This window comes from Rhinoderma darwinii, chromosome 3, assembly GCF_050947455.1.
Source record: "Rhinoderma darwinii isolate aRhiDar2 chromosome 3, aRhiDar2.hap1, whole genome shotgun sequence".
NCBI lineage: Eukaryota > Metazoa > Chordata > Amphibia > Anura > Rhinodermatidae > Rhinoderma > Rhinoderma darwinii.
This window is the reverse complement of record NC_134689.1, coordinates 95882317-95894632: the sequence shown is the minus strand read 5'-3', so window position 1 is coordinate 95894632 and position 12316 is coordinate 95882317. Positions and strand designations below refer to the sequence as shown.

The following is a 12316-nucleotide window of genomic DNA, read 5'->3' as shown; positions in this document are numbered from 1 at the left end:
CAACGCTCAGGCACTACAGGAAGGGGCTGGGCCCCTCTTATAGTCGAGGGTGCTCATGGGCTAATTTTGCATTAAAGTCCGGTCCCTTTAGTAGCGGGCACGAGCGTGCGCGCGCACCCTACGGGACCCGGTCGAGGTGAGTGGAAGTGAGCGCTGTCGTCTCCTGAGGAGGAGACTGGGGCCAGTGCTCGCCGACCCTTTGCTGTGGCCGTCAGGAGGTGAGTGAACCTGACGGCCCGCAGCCACGGACATGACCATACATGTATAATCTCCAATTTCATTAGTATATAAAAATTGGTTAGTACATTCCTGCGGTTTTACCATTTCTTTATCACGTGACATTTAATGTAGATGTGTGGTATGTATAAACTCGCATCCTACAGTTTTGAGCTAAAAACATTTTGTTTGCATAAGGGGTCTGATTGAGTAAGTGTTTTAGTCGCAAAGTTGAATTTTCATGCAATTTTTGCTTAGAATCACTGTTTCAAGTTGGTGAAGCATATAAATTATTTTATACACGGCATGCTGTGTGCTTTTTAACAAATAATGATTTTGGTAGAATATGCAGTATATATTTATTTCACATTTGCGGATGAAGGCCAAATGTTGCATGGCCTCTGTTTCAGCGTTTTTGAGAGATCAAGCTATTTTTTAGGTAGACACTTGTGGTATATATGAGTTTAGCACACATTGATTTATTAGTTGTATATTGTGTTTGAGGCGCAAGAGTAAGATTTAATGCATTTTTTACTCATTTGTCACAAGGTTGCATGAAGGTAGACATGGCTTCAAATAGCACGTTAAGACAATTGCAATCGTCAGGTTGTCTGCTCTTAAGAAATATATAGTGTATGGTAGTGCACTCCGTTTCTAAGATGTTTACTCGCTTTTTATAGGTGTGTAATTCATGATTTTTAATTACACACAACACCTCCTAAAAATAAAAGTTCAAGAGCATAGTTCATATATGTCACTTATATCTATGTCTCCATGAAAATATCTTCAGAACTGATGACCAAAAATTAGTTTGCATATTCTATTTAAAGTCTACACGCCCCTTCAAAGGAATTTTTATATGTCGAAGAGACCTATCAGAAGTTTTGATCGGTGTGTGTCCAGGTGCAGAGACTCCTACTGTCGCTGAAACAAAGGTGCAGAAGCGCTCAACTGAGCACCTTACACCTTTTGGCTGTGATTGAAGCTCCTTGTCAGGGTATATTCACACGCTTAAAGAGGCTCTGTCACCAGATTTTGCAACCCCTATCTGCTATTGCAGCAGATAGGCGCTGCAATGTAGATTACAGTAAAGTTTTTATTTTAAAAAAACGAGCATTTTTGGCCAAGTTATGACCATTTTTGTAGTTATGCAAATGAGGCTTGCAAAAGTCCAAGTGGGTGTGTTTAAAAGTACAAGTCCAAGTGGGTGTGTATTATGTGCGTACATCGGGGCGTTTTTAATACTTTCACTAGCTGGGCGCTCTGATGAGAAGTAACATCCTCTTCTCTTCAGAACGCCCAGCTTGTGACAGTGCAGATCTGTGACGTCACTCACAGGTCCTGCATCGTGACGGCCACATCGGCACCAGAGGCTACAGATGATTCTGCAGCAGCATCAGCGTTTGCAGGTAAGTCGATCTTACCTGCAAACGCTGATGCTGCTGCAGAATCAACTGTAGCCTCTGCTGCCGATGTGGCCGTCACGATGCAGGACCTGTGAGTGACGTCACAGATCTGCACTGTCACAAGCTGGGCGTTCTGAAGAGAAGAGGATGTTACTTCTCATCAGAGCGCCCAGCTAGTGAAAGTATTAAAAACGCCCCGATGTACGCACATAATACACACCCACTTGGACTTGTACTTTTAAACACACCCACTTGGACTTTTGCAAGCCTCATTTGCATAATTACAAAAATGGTCATAACTTGGCCAAAAATGCTCGTTTTTTAAAAATAAAAACGTTACTGTAATCTACATTGCAGCGCCTATCTGGGGTTGTACGGCACTCATCAGTAAACAACACGGTTTGAAAATTAGTCTTCATGTATTTCTGAGCCAACTGCAACCGTTTCTGCTTGTGAGCATTGTTTAGGGGTTGTCGAATAATAGTTTTCTGCACACTTGCAAACCTCTGGAGGATCCTACACCTTGAGGTTCGCGGGACTCCAGAGGCACCAGCGGCTTCAAATACCTGTTTGCTGCTTTGCAATGGCATTTTAGCAGCTGCTCTCCTAATCCTATTAATTTGTTTGGCAGAAACCTTCCTCATTATGCCTTTATCTGAACGTACCCGTCTGTGCTCTGAATCAGCCACAAATCTTTGCACAGTACGATGATCACGCTTACGTTTTCTTGAAATATCCAATGTTTTCATACCTTGTCCAAGGTATTGCACTATTTCATGCTTTTAAGTAGTTTTCCTTTGATTGGGCACACCTGGCAAACTAATTATCACAGGTGTCTGAGATTGATTACAATGATCCAAAGAGCCCTAAGACACAATACCATCCATGAGTTTAATTGAAAAACTAATAATTAAATGTTTATGACACTCAAATCCAATGTGCATAATAATTTGGAACACGGTGTAGTTTTAGAACCTCCAGACTTGAGGCCTACATATGACATATGACTACAGAGTATAGTCTGCGTAGCTGAATACAGATGGCTACACTAAGGTGACATGGTCAGCAAAGGCAGTAAGAGGGGTATTGATAGGGATAAAGTGTTAGAGGATTATATTGTACTATAAAGTTTTTTGATGAAAGTAATTATATTACATTTTAAAAAGGAAAAAATATCACTTTATTTTTTTAAAATTTTTGCTATTTATACCATATAAAATGAAAAAAAAAAATGAAAACATACTAATTTTGTTTTAATACCACTGCAAAAAAGGAAAAAACATATCTAGCTAAAGTATAAAATTTGTAACATTCCAAAAGGTGAAATTTTGCTGTGGATATTAAGGCAACTGAAGGCCTTGGTCCTTAAAGGCTTAAAAGATTAGGAAACCAATGTCATGCAAAAGCAAAAACATGTATTGTAACATGGAAATGTATATTAAAAAATTTATGTAGAATTGATATCTGGTGTAAATGTTATTCAGCTTACACCTCTGATAAATGTTTATTCTTTTTCAGATTCCACTGACTTCCCAGCCCCTCCACCGCCTCCCTCAGGACCTGCAGTTCGCCCCCCTTGGACCATAGATCCTTCTTTTGCTGAGCGTTATGCTCCTGATAAAACTACCACTGTAATGACTAAACATAGTCAACCAGCAACTCTCACCCCTGCCCAAAACCGTAATTCCATCCTTCAGGCGGCTCAACCCACCTCTACTGGTGACAAAACTCCTATCTGTTCCCAGTGCAATAAAGTTATCCGGTGAGTACTTTCTCTAGATTACAATAATTTAGAGACTCACTATTGTCTGTCATGTAGCTGTTTGTTTGTCCCAACGCCATGAGTGTCATAACCAGTTCTACTTTGGCTTAATGCACTTTGGCTTATGCACTATACACACAGATAAGACTCTATATGCATCTCTCCTTGGTCTTTAGCAGAGGGCCTGTACTGCCTCACTTCCTGAAGACTGTAATAGACTGATTACATTCCTCTGTTAATTAACTCCCATTAATTGCAGTTACCATAAAGCACAAACCCTGCTGTACTGTCTATACAGACAATATAAGAAGTAAGTGTGAGTATCTCCTATATGGCAGCCCTCAGGGACATTTTCCACGCCTTCCCGACATCCGACGTGTATATACAGGTCAGGTGGGGGAGTATGGAGCAGGCCCATAGGCTGAGCCCGCTCCATAGAACGAGTGTATTGGCAGTATGAAATAGCCAACACTTTTTTTCCACAAAAGCAATGTAAAAATTTAAATCAACATAACTGGTATCACTGTTTCCGTAAAAGTCAGAACTATAACTATATATATTATTTAACCCGCACGGTGAATGCTGTAAAAAAAAAAAAAAACGCCAAAATGGCTGTTTTTTGCCATCTCATCTCCCACAAGAAAATGGAATAAAAAGTGATCAAAAAGTCTCATGTACCACAAAATAGTACCAATAGAAACTGCAGCTCTCCCCGCAAAAAATAAGCACTTCTCAATCAACAGAAAAATGAAAAAGTTATGACTAAGGCCTTATTCACATGAACGTGTTATATGTCCGTGATACGCGCGTGATTTTCACGGGCGTCGCACGGACCTATGTTAGTGAATGGGGCCGTTCGGACTGTCAGTGATTTTCACGCAGCGTGTATGCGCTGCGTAAAACTCACGACATGTCCTATACTTGCCCGTGTTTCGTGCAGCACGCACCCATTGAAGTCAATGGGTGTGTGCAAATCGTGCGCGGCACTACTGTTGCGTGATTCGCGCAACAGTAGTAAAAAGAATGAAAGAAAACCGAAAAGCACCTTCTGCTTTTATGTTTGTAAACATAAAAACAGAGTGTCATAATGATGCCGGCTGCGCGAAAATCACGCGGCCTCGCACCATATACAGATGCCCCACGGAGCTTTTGCGCGTGCAAAACGCAGCGTTTTTGCATGCGCAGAACGGACACGTTCGTGTGAATAAGGCCTAACACTAAGGGTATGTTCACACGGCTTATTTACGGACGTAATTCGGGCGTTTTACGGCTGGAATTACATCCGAAAATACGGCTTGAAAGCGTTGACAAACATCTGCCCATTGAAAGCAATGGGCTGACGTTTGTCTGTTCACACGAGGCGTATATTTACGCGTCGCTGTCAAAAGACGGCGCGTAAATAGACGCCCGTGCCAAAGAAGTGTCATGTCACTTCTTCAGACGTAAGTGGTGCCGTTTTCCATGGACTCCATGGAAAACTAGCTCCAGTTACGTCCGTAATGGACGCGGCGTTCAAGGGCCTGCACATGCCGTTACGGCTGAAATGACGGGGCTGTTTTCTCCTGGAAACAGCCCCGTAATTTCGGCTTTTACGGACGCTTCCGTGTGAACATACCCTAACAGTGTGGCGACACAAAACTATTTTTTTTTAACAATTTGTTTTTTCCTTGAAAAAGTTGTAAAACATAAAAAAATATTGACACATTTGGTATCACTGTAATCGTAATAACCTGTAGAATAAATTTAACATGTCGTTTTTAACACATGGTGAACGCCGTAAACCCAAAACCACCAAAAAATTTAGGTATCGCTGGTTTTTTTCCCCATTCCACCCCACAAATAATTTTTTCCTAGCTTTCTACTACATTATATATAGTTACATAGTTACATAGTTAGTACGGCTGAAAAAAGACACATGTCCATCAAGTTCAACCAAGGGAAGGGAAAAGGGAAGGAAAAATTTCTACACATAGGAGCTAATATTTTTTTGTTCTAGGAAATTATCTAACCCTTTTTTAAAGCCATCTACTGTCCCTGCTGTGACCAGCTCCTGCGGTAGACTATTCCATAGATTCACAGTTCTCACTGTAAAGAAGCCTTGTCGCCTCTGCAGCTTGAACCTTTTTTTCTCCAGACGGAGGGAGTGCCCCCTTGTTTTTTGAGGGGGTTTTACAAGGAACAGGATTTCACCATATTTTTTGTATGTGCCATTAATATATTTATATAAGTTAATCATGTCCCCCCTTAGTCGTCTTTTTTCAAGGCTAAATAGGTTTAATTCTTTCAATCTTTCCTCATAACTTAAATTCTCCATTCCCCTAATTAGCTTCGTTGCTCTTCTTTGTATTTCTTCCAACTCCAGGGCATCCTTTCTATGAACTGGAGCCCAGAACTGAACTGCATATTCTAGATGAGGCCTCACTAATGCTTTGTAAAGTGGTAATATTACATCCCTGTCCCGCGAGTCCATGCCTCTTTTAATACACGACAATATCCTGCTGGCCTTTGAAGCAGCTGATTGACACTGCATGCTGTTATTGAGTTTATGATTTACAAGTACACCCAGATCCTTCTCAACAAGTGAATCCGCCAGTGTAGCTCCCCCTAGGCCATATGATGCATGCAGGTTGTTGGTACCCAGATGCATAACTTTACATTTATCTACATTAAACTTCATCTGCCAAGTGGACGCCCAAACACTTAGTTTGTTTAAATCTGCCTGTAATTCATGAACATCTTCCATAGTCTGAACTATATTACATAGCTTGGTGTCATCTGCAAAAATAGAAATAGTGCTATTAATCCCATCCTCTATATCATTAATAAATAAGTTGAATAATAGTGGTCCCAGCACTGAACCCTGGGGTACACCACTTATAACCGGTGACCATTCAGAGAAGGAATCATTGACCACAACTCTCTGGATACGGTCCTTGAGCCAATTCTCAATCCAATTACAAACTATATTTTCTAAACCTATAGTCCTTAATTTACCCATTAGGCGTCTATGGGGGACAGTGTCAAATGCCTTTGCAAAGTCCAAAAACACTAAATCCACAGCGGCCCCTCTGTCTAGACTTCTGCTCACCTCTTCATAAAAACAGATTAGGTTAGTTTGACAACTTCTGTCCTTAGTAAAACCGTGCTGGCTGTCACTTATAATGCTATTTATTGTCACATAATCCTGTATATAGTCCCTTAATAGCCCCTCAAACATTTTCCCCACGATGGATGTTAAGCTTACTGGTCTATAATTACCTGGGGAAGACCTAGAGCCCTTTTTGAAAATAGGCACCACATTTGCGCTGCGCCAGTCCCTTGGCACTATACCAGTCACTAGAGATTCTCTGAATATTATGAAAAGGGGGACAGAAATAACTGAACTAAGCTCTTTAAGAATTCTAGGGTGTAACCCATCTGGTCCCGGGGCCTTGTGCACATTTATTTTATTTAATTTAGCTTGGACCATCTCTACATTCATCCAATTCAGTATATCAACTGATATATTAACAGCACTGGCACTGGCTACATCAGCTGCTCTTTCTTCAGTTGTATATACAGAGCTAAAGAACCCATTTAGTAACTCTGCCTTCTCTTGATCCCCTGTGATCAACTCCCCATTACCATTATCTAGGGGTCCTACATGTTCAGACCTGGGCTTTTTTGCATTTATATACTTTTTGCTAATTTTATTACATTTTTACAGATTTTATTAAGCTCTTTATATTTTACAAAGGCTACAGCTGTACCCTCAGATTTGTATTTTTTAAATGCCCTTTTTTTGTCATGTATTGCCCCTTTCACAGAAGGTGTAAGCCATGTGGGGTTTAATTTGAGTCGTTTATACTTGTTACCTATAGGAATACATTTTGCACTATAATAACTCAAAGTAGATTTGAAAATCTCCCATTTATCATTTGTTCCATTATTTGACATTAGTTCTTCCCAGTCCATATCCTGAATTGCAGCCCTCATCCTGGGGAAATTGGCCTTCTTAAAATTAAGTGTTTTTGCCCTCCCAGCCTGTGTTTGTGTTTTACAGTATAGGTAAATTATAACTATATTATGATCACTGTTACCAAGGTTTTCACGAACATTGACATTCCCAACCAGCTCTGCATTATTAGAAATGACCAGATCCAACAGAGCTTCACCTCTAGTCGGGTCTTCCACAAACTGGCCCATAAAATTTTCCTGTAACAGGTTGAAGAAATGTCTCCCCTTTGCAGTTGAAGCCGAACCATGACACCAATTAATATCCCGATAATTAAAATCTCCCATTATCACAACAGTACCCGCCTGTGCAGCCCGCTCGATCTGTTTATATATTTGACCTTCTATCTCTTCAGTTATATTGGGGGGTCTATAGATTACACCAAAAGTAATTTTTTCTGTGTTTACCTCCCTTTGTAATTCCACCCACAAGGTTTCAACCTCCTCACAATCTTCACCCTCTAATGTCTCTTTCACACTCACCTTCATATAATTTCTCACATACAGACATACACCACCACCTTTCCTATTTGTCCTGTCTTTCCGAAAAAGTGTAAAACCCTGTAGATTTACAGCCCAGTCATGTGAAGAGTCCAGCCATGTTTCAGCAACACCAACTATATCTATATTTTCTTCCAGTATCAAGGCCTCCAGCTCCCCCATTTTGCTTGCTAGACTTCTGGCATTTGTGAACATACACTTTAACTTGCCTGTCAATTTTTCACTTTTATTATCAGAAATGTGATTTGACATTAATCGGGCCTTTTTATTTACACTGATGTTTTGTAACGAAAGGATCTCCTTATCTTGTTGTCTAGTCCTCTCCCCACATTCTGTTTCTCCCCCCACCAATATAGTCTGACCCCTCTCTAACCTGGCTACCCCTTTTTTTTCTACATTGACCTCCCTCCTCAGCCCTAGTTTAAATACTCCGCCACCCCAAATACAATAAATGGTGTCATGAAAAATGGTGTCATGAAAAATGAAAACACCTCCTGCAAAAAGCAAGCCCTCATATGGCTTTATCGGCGGAAAAATAAAAAAAGTTATGGCTTTTGTTAGGTGGGAAGGAAAAAATGAAAAAAAATGGCTGTGGGTGGAAGGGGTTAAAAAAAATAATTGGTATAACATTAAAAAAACAACAAGAAACCTCACTATTTCTACAGACTTCCATCTAATTAATAATCGAAAATGAAATACATGAGACATTTCCTTCTAAAGGAGTAAACAATGTGTTGTTTTGATCTGTCTTTACAGAGGGCGATATCTTCTGGCACTGGGACGTTATTACCACCCTGAGGAATTTACTTGTTCCCAGTGTCACAAAGTGCTGGAGGAAGGAGGATTTTTTGAGGAGAAGGGATCTATATTCTGCCCACGCTGCTATGATGTCAGGTTTGCTCCCAACTGTGCCAAGTGTAAAAAGAAGATTACAGGGGTGAGGACATTGGATCGTTGATTGGAAACCATAGTAAAACATTGTTTGCTATGTTTCTAGAACAACAGGAACTATAACGGTGGGCAAGGGTTCGGTGCATTTTTTATGCAACTGGGATAAGAAAATCACAGAAAATCAAAATATGTTGTAAATTTCTGTGGTAATTCATCATAAGTTGTGTGTAATTTTGTTTTTGTCATCGGCAATAATTGAAATTAGACACAATTCGCATGAAAATCGCAGATGTATCAGATTTCCGTTAGAATATGGTGTTATCTTTTCTGCAACATTCATTTAGAGAAGAAACCACTGTATATATTAAATCGGTGGTACAACAGGGCCCCATGGACTTCTATGGGTGCTGTATAACTTGGTTTTAGCGTGGAGCCGTAATAGGGTCGTGTACTTGAGCCCGTAGACACACCTCTGCAATGTTTTCAAACGCACCTTATGAAGAAACATGGTCATGGATGTCTTTTCTTTATTAATGTTTTATTTTTACAAAATTGTTGTGTTTAGAACATTATAAAAAAAAAAAAATTACCTACGAATACATGATCTAGCGGTAATTATCCAGATCAGAAGCAAAGAAATACTACAATGGATATATCTCTAGATTTATGGAAACATAAGAAATAACTTTACCTCTATTACTTGTATATGGAAATTTATTTATTATGTAGATGTGGTTTTCCACAAAGGTTAGTATGATTTTTGTTTCTGCTATCTAATACTAAGAAAAAAGGAGGAACTTGATCTGGGAGGATCAACGCTAAATGAAAGTTTTATTGTTGATCATCCTTTACATTCAGGGTATGTTCACACGCTTAACCAAAAACGTCTGAAAATAGGGAGCTGTTTTCAAGGGAAAACAGCTCCTGATTTTCAGATGGTTTTGAATCAGACTCGCATTTTTCGCTGCATTTTTACGGCCGTTTTACGGCTCAAGTAGTGACATGCACTTTTCATAAAACGGCCGCGTAAAAAACGCCCCGTTGGAACAGAACGCAGTATTTCCCATTGAAATCAATGGGCAGATGTTTGGAGGCATTCTGCTTCCGATTTTTCAGCCGTTTTTTGGGGCGTTTACGCCCGAAAAGACTACGTGTGCCCCTAACACTGGCCAATGACCACAAGTGAATCCTAAGGGGGAGTTCACACGGTGTTTTTTGACAAGTTTTTTTACGCGGAAACCGCGCCAAAAAACGGCCGAAAATGCCTCCCATTGATTTCAATGGGAGACGGAGGCGTTTTTTTCCCGCGAGTAGAAAAATCGGCTCGCAGGAAGAAGGGACATGCCCTATCTTCCGGCGTTTACGCCTATGACCTCAATGGGAGGCAGAGTAAGCGTATTTCGCTGCGTTTTATGCCCACGACGCTCAATGGCCGCGGATGAAAAACTCAGCAAAAAACGCCACAAAAATCGGCGTGCAGGCAGAGCAAAATCTGCCTCAAAATGCCAAACGGAATTTTGAGGCAGATTTTCTGCCTGCAAAAAACTCTGTGTGAACCCAGCCTTAAACTAGTAAAATATGAATTTTTTTCCCTATTTTCTGTTGTCTAAAACCTGGGTGCGTCTTATAGTCAGGCGAAAAACGGCGCGAAAATCGGCGTGCAGGGAGAGGAAAATCTGCCTGAAAATTCAGTTTGGATTTTCCTCCTGCACAAAACTCAGTGTGAACCCAGCCAAATTCGAATTGGCCAGCCTATTGACAAATAAATATGTAACACTTAAAGTGACAGGTCACCTATAAGCTTGTTTGTTTTCCAGCAGAGAGGTGACATGTTTATAACAACCAATTAAAAAAACAAAAAATAATTAAAGATATTTGGACTTGTTTTAGGGGAAGTTTAGTGGTAATAGATGTAAATATTATCAAATTGATCAGATGTTCGGTTCTGGAGTTCTAGAAGTATAATCATTTATAACATGGGATCTATTTGTTTTAACTTCAAACCTACGGAGCATCACCATTGTAAAAAAATTTAGACAGGATGCTTATCACAAGGGGAGAATTTATATGGCAACACGTTGTGAAACCGCGACTTGCACTCTCACTTTCAGAACGTACCAGGTGTAAGTTCAAAGACGGCAACTGCCTTGTTAATGAGGCTAGTGCTAGGCGCTGCACTCCCTAGTTCTACCACCAAAAGAAAGGCTACTGAACAAAAAGGGGCTTGGCTGTTGGAGTTGTTGCCTACAGTATCTTCTTGTTTGATATGTCTGGCAAGGAAGTTGTTAACTGGCGGTTTCTTTGATTTACTGATCAATCACTGTAGAATGTGTCTAATTTATTTGTCATACAGTTTGCTAACTTCTTATTTCTCATATTTTCAGGAGATAATGCATGCTTTGAAGATGACTTGGCATGTTCAGTGTTTCACCTGTGCATTCTGTAAGACCCCTATTCGCAATCGCGCCTTTTACATGGAGGAAGGGCAGCCGTACTGTGAAAGAGGTAAGATGCGACCATCTGAGATAATCATTTGTTTGTGTATTTATTTGATAGGATAAGCCATGAAGTTAGCCATACATTTTAATCATTGTGTGTCCGGTTGAAAATGTTTAAAAAAGAATAACTGTGTTTCTGCTGCACAGATTATGAGAAGATGTTTGGTACGAAGTGTCGTGGCTGCGATTTTAAGATTGACGCTGGTGACCGTTTCTTGGAAGCTCTAGGGTTCAGCTGGCATGATACCTGCTTCGTCTGTGCGGTAAGGTCTCCTTCACTCTCACTGTACACAATTTTTAATATGCGGTTTTCAATGAAAAATTTAAAATAAGGGCACTTCACTCTGATACTGTCGCCAGGACCGGCCAAAAATGTACAACTGTTTTGTGCAGTGCCCCTAGGCATGTGGCTCTTGCACCTAATGATAAATATGTCCCTGTCTATTTAGAGTTGTAATGGATTGTATTACAGAAACACAAGCTCATGTAATAATGACGCTTGTATCTCCATAACTCTCGAGTTCCTTCTCCAGAGGCGTAGCTAGGTTCTCCAGCACCCGGGGCAAAGATTCAGTTTGGCGCCCCCCCCAACCTCTTTCCCGACATCTCCTTCCCCCTCACCGTGTTTGTTTTCTCTACCAATCGACGTGTCATTTCTTTTTATGTAACGCGAGCATAAAATTATTTGTACATTTCACAAGCAATATGGTTCTATACACAACACAAGAACCAAGCTCACTACATATATACAACACGAGCACAAATACAGCTCAATTTAGTGCAACCCCTGCCGTATAGGTTTGTACGGCGTAAAACTACAGCTCCCAGCATGGCCCAAACAATGGTGAGGATATGCTGGGAGATGCCGTTTCACAAAAAATAAATCCTATCATAATCATCTCACTGCAGATCATACAGTGACTACATTGCTGATTAGATGCAGAGTGAACATTTACATTAAGTGACTCACCGGTGACGTCTCAGATTCTAGTTCTTTTTCTCCATTTGGTCCAGACATCTATGATGACTTCTCCCGGTCACAGCCCATT

General features: G+C 40.5%; 1 protein-coding gene across 3 annotated transcripts in view; it reads left to right on the top strand.

Annotated features, from left to right (window-relative positions):
* PDLIM7 (PDZ and LIM domain 7) overlaps positions 1-12316 on the top strand; it is a 122877-nt gene that overhangs the window by 98000 nt on the left and 12561 nt on the right. For all 3 annotated transcript variants that reach the window (XM_075856491.1, XM_075856493.1, XM_075856492.1), the window contains exons 7-10: positions 3141-3384; positions 8635-8815; positions 11154-11274; positions 11415-11530. In XM_075856491.1, the coding sequence (XP_075712606.1) occupies positions 3141-3384; positions 8635-8815; positions 11154-11274; positions 11415-11530 (662 nt within the window). The remainder of the gene's footprint in view (positions 1-3140; positions 3385-8634; positions 8816-11153; positions 11275-11414; positions 11531-12316) is intronic.